General features: G+C 35.7%; 1 protein-coding gene across 2 annotated transcripts in view; it reads left to right on the top strand.

Annotated features, from left to right (window-relative positions):
• Nucleotides 1-12,706, top strand: part of LOC121856049 (S-adenosylmethionine decarboxylase proenzyme-like) — a 46,048-nt gene that overhangs the window by 21,599 nt on the left and 11,743 nt on the right. For both annotated transcript variants that reach the window (XM_042351327.1, XM_042351326.1), the window contains exon 3: nucleotides 2,846-2,972. In XM_042351327.1, coding sequence (XP_042207261.1) covers nucleotides 2,846-2,972 — 127 coding nt within the window. The remainder of the gene's footprint in view (nucleotides 1-2,845; nucleotides 2,973-12,706) is intronic.

The raw sequence follows: 12,706 nt of genomic DNA, 5'->3' as shown, positions 1-12,706 counted from the left end.
TGGCAACTAGGACACCGTTCCCTCAGGTACAGTAATCACTGTTAAGCCATGCAGGGTGTGGAAAATCTCAGTAAAATAGTGATGGATAACTTCCCTTTTCACTTATTTTAACCTCTTTTAACCTTCCCTTCACAGATGATCTCACTTCTAAGTATTTTTAGACACATAAAATGCCTCTTAATGACTTAGTACATTCACATAACTCAACATTCACAAATTTTTTTTTTCCTATCCACTAACATGTGTCAGTCCTCTATCTTCACTGTTATCTTACCTGATAGTGTACAGTACTGTACAGTACAGTACAGTACAGTGACCCCTCCGTTAACGAACTCAATCCGTTCCAGAAGGTCGTTCGTTAACCGAAACCATTGTTTCAATGGGTTTTTGGGTAATTGGTTCCAGCTCACCGAAAATTGCCTAAATTCAACAAAAATGGTAGAAAAGTTCACTTACTTTGAGGTGTGTATGTAGAAGGCTCCTGGATGATGATGATGATGGGATTTAGAATGGGGGTGGAGGAGAAGGAAGAAGAGAAGGCATTGGGGTGGAAGAGAAGTCACCCCATGGCACCATTTCACCCATAAAATTTTAGCTCTCTGGTGTAATTCAAGATTATTTTCTTTAAATCAACACTGCACTGCATTATATATTGTCAATATATAAAATATATTTCAAAATGACAAATAATTTGCTTGGAAACACAGAAAAAAAGCATTTAGTTGAAGAGAGTCTCAAGCAAGATGTTACCTCCAGTGAAAACAGAGACTAACGCCTGTTTGCTGTGTTAAGAGGCTGGATGCCGGGCATTAAACTAGTCACTTTACCTTCAATTATGTTCAATAATTGTTAAAATGACTAAAAAATTGAATATTAAACTTTTAAAATTATTGAACAGTATAAACTTCTTGATATTTACTAAAATAGTAAGGAATTTAAGCCCTAGAACCGATTAATGTATTGGCGGACTGATACTAAAGCTGGTTGCCCGGCCAGTGCAAGCGAAAACATGTTGAGGTCTGTTCGTAAGAAATTCATTAACTGAATTTTTGTTCGTTAACCGAATTGAAGATTCTTATGGAAGGCAGTTCGTTAACCGAAATTTCGTTAACCGAGGCGTTCGTTAACCGAGGGATCACTGTACCCCTAAATGTATTCCCGAATGCCTTAGAGATGGGGGACAGCCTTGGCTTGGTTTTGCAATGGCCACTCTAGGCTGACACACAACCGTCTGAATGCTTGAAAGCCCCAGCCTATATGTAACGACTGCATGGTCCCCCTAATTATTAAACACAAGTGTCCCAGTCTTCGGGACCTTCAGAGGTGGCATATCTCCAAGACTCGGGGAGGGGATGGTAACTATAGTACCACCACCTATCCTTGGTTTTTGGAACAAATGTCTCTTACAGAGGATGAAATTTTTAAGCTCTGTACAGTACTGTACAGTATACCTATACTGTATCAAGGAGGCTGGCTTACAACAGATTATTTAACAAGATTTTTATAATCTTGAAAGTATAGTTATTCTGAATGTCATCTGTACAGTACGTACTGTAGTTTACTCTATTAATTGTAAATAGAAAATTCTGTTCAGGTGAATATGGCACCCATGACATGACTGTTACTATGCCCAGATGTGATACATTTAATCAGTAAATTAATTTTGGATGTAAATCTCCCATCACCACTGTTCTCTCTTACTGAAGCGTTCAATACAATTATTCCTGTATTTCCTCCTCACTCTTCTTGTTCTCTGGCTTATGTGTACAGTACTTTCTATAGTCCACCTTTCTCTCCCTGCATTTAAGGGAATTTATAATGGTCTTCAATTCACCCTTTATATTCTAATACACATCTTTACATTTCATCCCCATCAACAATGACATTTTTACTTTTGCACTTACTTTATCAAACACTTGTGACTGTACTGTGCTCTCATCTCTTTGCCACTTAGCTTTCTTTTGCACAAAACAAGAACTTTTAAGTACCTTTGACTCATCATAATTTCAGTCCATCTCTTCTTATTACTCTGATTAAAGCTGTGCACTTTCAAACAACCAATTTTTATTCTCTTCTGGTTCTTTTTAGCAGTAGATTAAAAGGTCAGGATAGTTTATTTGCCCCACATCCCTCTACAGTAATCTCTCCATTAGCCAGAACAATTGTTGCGGAATGTTTCCCAGTTTGAGAGACTTCTGGGTATTGGAATGAATTTTCTTATCCTCAGAAAAAATCGCACATCTACGGACTTTTTCCAGGCAATAGTGAATGTTTCCGCATTGGACTACAGTCGGACAGACCCAGAGCTGTATTTATTTATGCAAACTTTACTGTACATGTATAATATACTGTACTGGTATAGGAAATAAACAAAATATACTGTACAACTGCTTACACTATACCAGGGGTGGGCAATTATTTTTGATGGAGGGGTCACTTCATGAATGGTGGCACACTTCGTGGGCCACACACTTAATGTAGATGGAAATGTATTATATTAACACAAAGTAAAGCCTTGTATTTGTAAATACAAATGCAGTGGCGAGCCACAGAAATAATTTGGCGGGCCAAATGTGGCCCGCGGGCCATACTTTGCCCACCCCTGCACTATACTGTACTCACCAGCAGATAGCCACTTCTTGTGTTCTTTATACAAATTGTTCTTGGTAATTTAGCATTGGCTATTATTTATTGACAAGTTTGTTTTAACTGATTATATATACTGTATTATTAAATTAAACAATATGTAACTCATTCAAATGTGGAAAAGCATCATAAAATGATATGAGGAATACAGTTGAGTATACTGTATTGATACAGTACTGCATTATTGTATTCATTGCAGTGAGTCAAGCATGTTCATCTCAGCTCGTCGGTTCATCCTGAAGACGTGTGGCACAACCACCCCATTATGTTGCTTGCCTGTGCTGATATCCCTGGTGCAGGAGTATGCTGGATATGACCATGTTCAGGTGTGCTAAAAAATATAATCACTTGAGCAACTAATGCTTTGATTATTGCATCTTTCATTGAAGACTATATTGAACTGTTCATAATTCTTGATGGCTCCTCATATATTTTTTCATAAGTAATGTCTTTTTTTCAGCTCATGTGGGTAACAAAATAATTAAGTCATTTTACATATTGCATTAACCCATTTGCACTTCTACTTTTTCTAATTTGTTGACTTTATAATACCGTACTGTACACAGAAGTATGACATTAGTTCATACATTAAACAAATTGATATCTAGAATATGTTCAATGTACTGTGTAAGGTACCTGACAAAATCATGCCTGAAATGATATGTACAGAGGTAGGATTATGGGATTAATATTTGTAAATACTGTACCCAGTTATCTTCATTTTTGGTACAGTAAATGTATAAAATGAATTGTGTAAATTATGAATCACATCTCAAGTTACATCATTTCTTCTGTCTTGCTAACTAAGGCAGAAACTAGCCAGTGTGTTACTGAAGCATTGGAGTTATATTTTGTTGTTTCTTAAATGAATTGAGCTTCCAAGGCATGATGCATAACAGTCTCTCTCTCTGTCTCTCTCTCCATCTCTGTGTGTATGTATAAAACCATATTGAGTCTCTTATAGAATCAGTATGACACTATAATTAAACTAATGGAGCATGGCCATCTGCATACTTACTCAATAGATCGCCTTAAATGCAGATCGACAAAATTTGGTCATTTGTCTTAACAGGTTATTCTCTTGACTAGGTTTGGAAAGCTTGCTAGCTCACTCTTCTTTTCAGATCTTACTCTTTTTTCAAGTCTCCCATCACTTTCTGTAAGTCACAGGTGTGTTGCTGTGTCCCGTATCAGTAGATACAAGCCTAATCTCAGGTCTGTCTCCTGGAAAATTTTACTGTCTTTGTGTCTTCTTTATTTATCGTATTTGTATCTTCCAGTTTGTCTTCTTAAGCTTTATATCTCATCCTGCACCTATATTGATACTCTTATAAACATTTCAGTTACCGTACTTCTCACTCTCTTTTCTAGAAATCAACAACTATACTGTACTACTATATCTCTCTTTAATGTACGTACTGTACTGTACAAGACACAGATGCATTGTTTCTGTGCTAATATCTTGAGTATTTCACCTAAGCAAGTTCCAGTGCAGTGATAATATTAAGTTACAGCAATTTGTTTGGTTGATGCAGTTTTATGCCTGTATTATTAAACAACATCTTCCCTTGAAGAGGGTCCTCGTGTCGAGAACCGTATTTTTAAATGCGAAGGACCTTTTACTGCAGCACGCGAAGAGTGTGGTGGCGGAAAACAAACTAATACAGTTTTGCTGAAATTTGATGAGGTAATTAATAGCTGCTTTTCGTCACACTCTTCGTAATTGTTTTGTTAGTTTTATTGAATATTTATAGTCAATACGATTAATGTACTGTACGAAGAAACCCATATTGGTAATTTTATAAATCTACATTATTTACATTTTTGGTTTTACGGCCCATATTACGACATTTGCAAAAGCTGTGCTTCCTGTCATTGCCAAATGCAAGCTGCTGGAGTCATCTCATCTTACTAATGTTGGTGCTAATCAGGTAAGCACATTTATGGTAATTTTTTATACTTTTTAGCAGTTTTATAAATGAGTTTCTGTCTCGAAAAAATAAATTGGCAAGACTCCTGCCTAGAAATATTAAAATGAATAGAGGCAAATTTCACTGGGAGAAAATCGTCTCCAGACTTTATGCGGCATATATTAATAAAGTATAAGTACAATTAAGTTACTTGCTGCAACTTTTTACAGTAGCCGTTTTTTAAGCGAGTTTCTGTCTGGGAACCAAATGAGAAGTCTCTACTTCCCATATAACTGAATTAAGCATATTGTCTTAGAGATTGTAGTCATCTGCACCCTCTTTAATGTAACCTACTTCACAACAAAATAAAAAATTTTAACATCCTTCTTTTTTTGCATTCCAAAATCTTCTTTAATTGTTCTTCTGATCGCTGAGGCCCATACTCCTCAGCATTGAAACTGTTGCTATTTGCAACCATGTTTGCTTCTTTAAAGCAACAAGCTTTCCACAAGTATTTTTATTTTGTAAAATCTTTTCCTCCCCAATCAAATGGACTAATAAATCACGTTCTCTCTGCGATATAGGACTTGCCCTTGATGATTGAGGGGAAAAATTTCCATGATGAGAGCGCAGTACTCTTAATTTTAGCGCCAACGAAGGTAAACAAACACACGAGTAAGACGACCCATAATGCATCAGCGAAGTGGACCGTATTACCAGACCTACCCTATTTGGTCCCACACGAAGGGGAAGAGGTTCGAGCAATTAAAAATACCGCTCGAAAGAACAATTCCTTCAAGAAGACTCTTTGTCGGAGAGGGAAGATGTTTAATAATACGGCGTTAATGTTTTCTTTTATCTGTTGTAGGAGCTGCTAATGTACTGTAATAGATATAAAAGCTTTTCAAAGTACTGTACTATTCTGTATTTAGAACTGTATAATAATTTTTCCTTTCACGCTGGCATTTTTATTTGTGATATTTTAGGTAAGCTGAGCTAGTGTGTGTTGTAGGTGTTGTGTTTGAATGTTTTTGTGTAGGATACATTTTACTTCAAAAGGATCACATGAAGGTTAGACACCCTAGATGTGATGATTAAACACCATAACACTAACCTAACATAACCAAACCTAATCTATTCTAACCTAATCTATTCTAACCTAACCCCTCCTGGTAGATCTACAGTGTTTAATAAATACGGTCTAATCTTCATGTAATACCTTCAGATGTCTACTGAAGTACTGTACGTCATCAAAGACATTTAGAATAGTAATTTCAAAATGCTTAGTTTTTGGTTAAAAGCAACTTCAACAATAAGAATTTAAAATATAATTTGTCAGTACAGTACTTGCTTATATTACACATTGTTTTGTTTTCTTGTAAATAGATTATCTGAAAGTACCCGGTGATTGGAAATGTAATGTCACATCTCTATTCTCTGTATAAGGCAAATTCAACCATGTGCAGGTATTTGTTGATAAGTAAACAGTGAGCTATGTGCTGAACTGGTTTATCTGAAGGTAAAGACAAGAAAAAACCAGACCCTATTTATAAAGGTAATTAATCTGTTCAGTACATTTATCAGCAAGGCATCAAGGAAATTAAAGAAAACTGTACTGTATTTCTAACCAGATTCCCTCCTCTCACATAATGTAACCGTGAAGCCTATTGGTTATCCCTTGGCATTGGTGGCTAAGAACTAATCTAAAGATTTCCTATAGTCTATCTTAATGTTGTACCCACTGTCCTTGGAAAGGGAGATGAGAAGCAACAATTACCATTTGAAATAGGAAAATAAAGTCATGACGTTCACACAAGAATGAACCCACCACTATACCTGTCAGGTGTTAGGTTGGCCATGTTGGATTTCAGGTTCTTCACATCCTAGTTGCCCACAAGGTTCAGTATAGATGGCCAGCCAACAGTATCTTCCTCTTTCCTGTAAGCACTTCGGGAGTTCAACGGCTGTCATGCTAGTTTTAGTGTTATATTAATGGTAGACAACACTTACCCCTGAACACATTTGCATGGGCAGGTTTTAGAAACGGTAAGTAAATACATTTTTAATGTTATTTTTTCTTAATAACTTCGTGTGTAAGTGTTTACTTTACACCTTGGCTGACCACCGATCATTTGCCTTTGTTGTGTATTTTGAGAAGTGGGGGAGGGATGGTCCAAACAAAGTTGCTGGTTAGGAATTTTGAGGCCGCCCGTTTGTTTGGCTTATAAGTGGCGGGGACTGTACATAAACAGCGCAGGCATACACGTAGCATTGAATAGTAAGCTGATTTGCCTAAGGATAGCCCAAGGAAGATATTAGAAGCTTGTATCTTTTGGGGTCCTTTTGTGGTATATTGGAGAGTAGTCAGAAAAGGTAAATCTTTCATTATACGTAGATTATAAATGACCCGTTAAAGGCATGTGTTGACCATTTTGGACAGGGTGCAGTTGGTTAAGTGAAGGTCCTAGTTTGGCTCACGTTATCATGTATCAGATCAATGTTAATGTTTGTTAGAGGGTGTAAAGGAGGATGCCACAGTATCAGGAAATTTTTATCATGATGCATGTTAATGAGTGACGCGTATGCCACTGCTCTTAGTTTATATAATAATAAAGGTTTTTTATTTAATTTGTGAAATTAGGTACTTTATACAGAACTGAAACATGTAGGTTCAATAGCGAACAATTTTTTAAACATTTCAGAGCTTTGGATTGCTCTGCACTTCAGTTTAGCATAGGAATTTTCTTTTGGGTGTGGAGCTAAACTGTTCATCAAAAATAAGAACATGTGCTCCATGTGCTCAGTATACTGTATTGTATTATACTTGACAGTGTGGGTGTTGCAGTGACCTGTAAGATATGGGTTGTGGGTCAGACAGTGGGCACAGTGGTATCTAACTCGAGCACTACAGAGGTGTGTGGTGGGAGGTGCAGATCACATTATCAGTTTGAGCATATTTAGTAGCATTGTACTCCGTCATCCATTTTTCTATTTCGCCTCAGTGGCTCAAATGCCATCGCTCCTCTCAATGGTTAAAGAGTTACAGAAAGTTACTTGGGATGCTAGGATTTGCACCCGAAATATAATATGGCTGAACTAAAATCTGATAGCCATGGTGCATATTTGCTGGTGTGACATTTTGACCCTTTACAGTACTGTAACGTATTCTAATAATCTGAATGCTAACTGTTGCTCCAGGTGTCCCTCATTAAGGACAAAAGGTTGTAAAAGGGAGGTAACTTTTTATCAGAGGAGATGCCAAGCAAATAATGGTGAGGGTTACCTGGGTGAGCACAATGCGAGTCCTCGAGCAACAAGTTCATTTATAGACAGTATGTCAAGATTCCGTTATGTGTAAGTTCTCAAAAGTTACAACATCTTAGTGTTCTTGATCCTCCTACTCATTCATGGTAATTTGTTTGTTCATTTAGCATTGTATTATTTGTATATTTTTATTCTATTACAGTCAGTTAGATGCTACGTATATAGGTTTTACTTAAATGAAATAAAGGGCAAATATGTACTACAGTTACTTGTGTTGCATATTTTAGCTTAGTTAAAAAACCCTGATGCAGTACAGTACTCATAATCCAGTTTAGACATATAAGTAGCAGTTCTGAAATAATATATACTGTATAGGGATTATATATTAAATTACTGTACTGGTAATACTATACTGTAATAGTTCAGAATGTTAGATTTGTGTGGTATACAACAGTGTTAAAATTATTCTGGGTCACTAATTAATAGTGTACAGACAGCTGTAGCTGACAATTTGTAATCACAGATTATATACTGTATATATATATATATATATATATATATATATATATATATATATATATATATATATATATATATATATATATATATATATATATATATATATATATATATATATATATATATATATATACACTTTATGTATACTGTATAAAATTAATTATTTTTGTTCTACCAAATAATATCTTTAGACTAGTTTTATAGTATTATTGTGTATTACTTTTCAGTGAGATAGGAAAACACATCTCTAGTAAATTAATTAATATTAGTACTGTACTGTATAAGAATTACTTTGTAAAGGTAAGTTTTAATGGTTGATGAGGAAGACCCAAATTAACTTCCTCTTGAGAAAGGGACAGCTTTAGGGTGAGCTCAACTGTTCCATTTTGTTGAAATATAAAAGTTTGAAATATTACTTGTCTTACTTCAGTGCATTTTGTATAGTTTATGTAAATTGAATTAAATATATTACCAGCTTTATGCACTTGGTTATTAGTATAAATTAGTAAAGAGTGAGCAGACTTGCTTATGCCACCTGGGTATTTCCCCCTGTGCCCAGTACCCAGCACAGGTGATGACGGTCACATACACACCACCAACTTTTCATGTCAAGCTTCATCAGTTGGCTCGTGTACTGCAGTGTCAAGTGCACAGGTTGATCCCCACAGTGCTCAGGAACCCTTCACATATTCAGCTAGGCTATACAGTACTTCAATATTCTATTAAAGCTAGAAAACTAGAGGTAGGATCTCTTCTAGCTCAATTTTAACCTCGGTAAATTAGCTGTAGCATAGAAGATCCAGTTGGCAATGATGAGACCTTTTAATGTACACCGCCACACTACCGACAGTCCACTTTATAACCAAGCCAATGAGGAATAACTCGGATCCTATCCACCTCCTTGGAGGTTGGTTGGATGAAATGTTGGTACTGTACTGTACTGTACTTGGTTTCTCATTTTGGGGAGTTTTCAACGCCCCGGGATTCCAGACAAAAAGAGTCCTTTTCCCAGGATTTTCCGGTTTACGTAAATAAGGGTACTACTTCTGTGCAAAAATTAATACAACAACATAGTTTTATTGAGAACAAAAACCCTGTAACATAGCACACAATATTAATACATTCAGCGTTATAATTGTATTATTAGAACAACAAAAATTCCATATAATTTAACCCATAACATTATTTTACTTTTTGGACTCACTGAAGCATTGCATTGAAATACCTTGATGCACTTGATATTATTGTCTTGTTTATATATACACGGCAGTGTTGCCATTCCACACCTTTTTCGTCTGTTGTGCAGCTAATTTGTGGCAGGAAACGCACAGTGGAGAGCTGCAGTCTGTGATCTGAAGTATGTGGAGTAAATACTATGCGTGTTTTGACATCTAGTATTGTACTGTATTTGGCTTTCATTAGCCATTATTTTATTATGAAATGATACAGGTATTGAGATTAACACTGCACTAAATCGCTCTACACTGTTCCCTTTGGACACAATGTGAGCATGTCTTGTTTCTTTATTACTATGTGGTATGAAAGAGAAAATATTTGACCGGAAATATTAAATTTCTATTACAGTATAATTATATATATCTATTATTATATTCAATGATTTGTAAAAAATGTGGAATTCTGGTATGTTTGGCATTTGTCTTAGGAAATAATGTAACGGTTCACCCTCTGAGATCTTGGTTGAGAAACCCTAGTAGGTACTCATTACCTCTTAGCCATCACTGGGAACTGTGACCTCTTGTTCACCCTTTTTTATAGGTGATGGTTGTTTTAGAAGAGATGGTTGATCTTAAGATACATCCCAGCTGTCTTAGTTCAGGGTTTCCTGGGTTCCAAACCAATAACCTGTAGCAGGTATATACAGTACACAAGTCACTCCACACTAACTGCTATAAAATAGGCTCTTGGATCAAGACTTCATGTATTAAGTAAAATTAGTGTTTGGTCGTACTTGGCCGTAACTGAATTCAATTAAATAATGTACTGTATATTCATGTAATGATTGGTGGTGTGTGTTTATGGAGGGCGCCACACGGGTCAGCTTCCCGGGTACTATAGTACCGTAGCCCTTAATGACCGTTGGTCTTCCTGTTTTTCTGCAGCAACCAGGCCAGTCACTGGCATCAACGGAGCAGGCCACTAGTGACCCCGTGAGCCACTTCACATAATAGGGCGGATCAACCCAGGTCTCGGTATTATGCGGTCATCTAGTACTTGTTCTTCTGCCCCCATATGAGTTCTCACTCATTTGAGTGCTCAGTCAGCGCGGGGGACTGCCACGACCCATATTGCTTCTTGTCAGAGTTGCCAACAGCTCTATAAATGTTCATTTGGATAATGAATTGGCACATTAATGATATTGCCAGTGCATATCTGAGTGAGAATTCTGTATAATTCTTTAACTTGACAAGTCTTTCAAGTGTACTTCCTGCTAGTATTTGTGTTGTCATAAAAGTTGAAATATTTGTTAGATAACATTTAGATTCTGTCAGTAATATAAGACAAAATATATCATGGGCTGCAGATAAAGCCTCTTATACCAGGTTACAGATTTTTAAGATACTGCAATTGTTATTTAAACATACTGTATATGGGTCACATGAAAATTGTCAGAAATGGTAATTGAATATGGAAATACTGTCTTCCTTTAGTATTGAAATTGATGTTGTTTGTTTAAAGATTTAAAAATTTACTTATAATTTTATATCGGGTGTACCGATTTTCTCATACGTATTGGATTTATTTCCGGATATATTAACCCCTTGTGCGTGGGGTCCCCTCTGTGCTGAATAATATTGTGATGTCCTTTCAGTTAATAATTTTATATTGTGTGGTACAGTTTAATCATAAAACTAAAAAAAAATTTAAATCATAAAGAAAGTGGATGTGAATTTCTGCAATTAGCAAGAAATGGTGTCCTAATTTAAAATATAGTCCCAAACAAAAACAACTAATGAGCATTATGCAGAACCTTTCTAATATTGTGGAGGCTTGAAGGAAGCTCTGTAACGCATCAAATTCATAGTCATTATCGAAGTACACTTGTACAGTTTACCCCAGGGGTTCTCAACCAGGGGGGAATTTCCCCCCTCAGGTTTTCAGGGGGGGGGGGAAACTGATACTAATATGGAAAAAATAAAGGATTTTCAGTATTATATGCATATTATTTGGAATGCACTTTTTGAGGCAGACAATCTTGGAAAGGAGGGGGGAATGACATTCTGACATATGGTGAAAGGGGTGCATGGGGCAAACAAGGTTGAGAACCACTGGTTTACCCAGTATGTATATGCAAGAAAGGAATGCTAATACTGTACTGTAAATATGAAGGTTTTTAAACTAAGACAGTAGAAAATTAATACCAGTTCTTTTTAGTATTGTAAACGTAAAGATAATTTCAGTGAATATTTCCCAGTTTATGGATATAATTTTATTCAGAATTCTAATATTTCATAATAGTGGAATGAGTAGCGAGTTACGAGTGCCCTTCGTATAAATGAGAAACGGCAGTGTTTTAAAACACGTTTTATGAAACTAGTATTCCAAAAGTACAGTATGTATTGTAGTGTCACTAATATACACAAGAACTGGAAGCCATTTGACCAGGTACCCTGCTTTTGTATTACGGTTATCCACTGAATGCCGGTAATGTAACTGAATGACAATATGTACTTAGTATAATAAATACAGTACTGTATCAACTTTTACAGTACATATATTTAAGATTATGTATCTGGTTGTCAGACTTTCAGTGCAGTAACTTTTTATCCCAGTAAGGCAATGGCAGAAATTATTTAGTAATGGTGACCTTAGGAATTCAAGTACAGTAATCTCTTACAAGGGTTAGCATCAAACTGTAAATGCCTCTTAGAATTTATGACTTTGAATTCTTTGAACAAGCACAGAAATAATCAATAAATGATATACAGGTACAAAGATAAAAAGACTATCAGAATTATACTGGATTATGTAATCCAAACTTTAATTACGTGAAATTTGTTGTTTTGCTATTGATGAATTGGTTGGGAAAGTCTTAATATGATTGTACTGTACAGTATTTACAAGAACAAATAGTAACCACAATAAAAGAACAGGAATTTAGTACTATAATAGTCTTCATTATTAACATGAAAATATATCCGATATTGTGATGTCTTAATAACTACTAATGTTAAACTTTGTACATAAAGGTTAAATAGCACTATTTAAAATTGTTATCTGTTTTGCTAATGGCCTGGTTTTGCATTTTTTTTTTATCACTAGAAGATACTGAGACGTCAAAATGAATAAGTCACCTTCTGTGTAATTAGGTTCCTTGGCAGTATTGTTTACTGTATGCGTATAATGCA

This window comes from Homarus americanus, unplaced genomic scaffold (genome assembly GCF_018991925.1).
Source record: "Homarus americanus isolate GMGI-L3 unplaced genomic scaffold, GMGI_Hamer_2.0 scaffold19117, whole genome shotgun sequence".
Taxonomy (NCBI): Eukaryota; Metazoa; Arthropoda; class Malacostraca; order Decapoda; family Nephropidae; genus Homarus; species Homarus americanus.
This window is presented reverse-complemented; position numbering and strand designations above follow the sequence as displayed.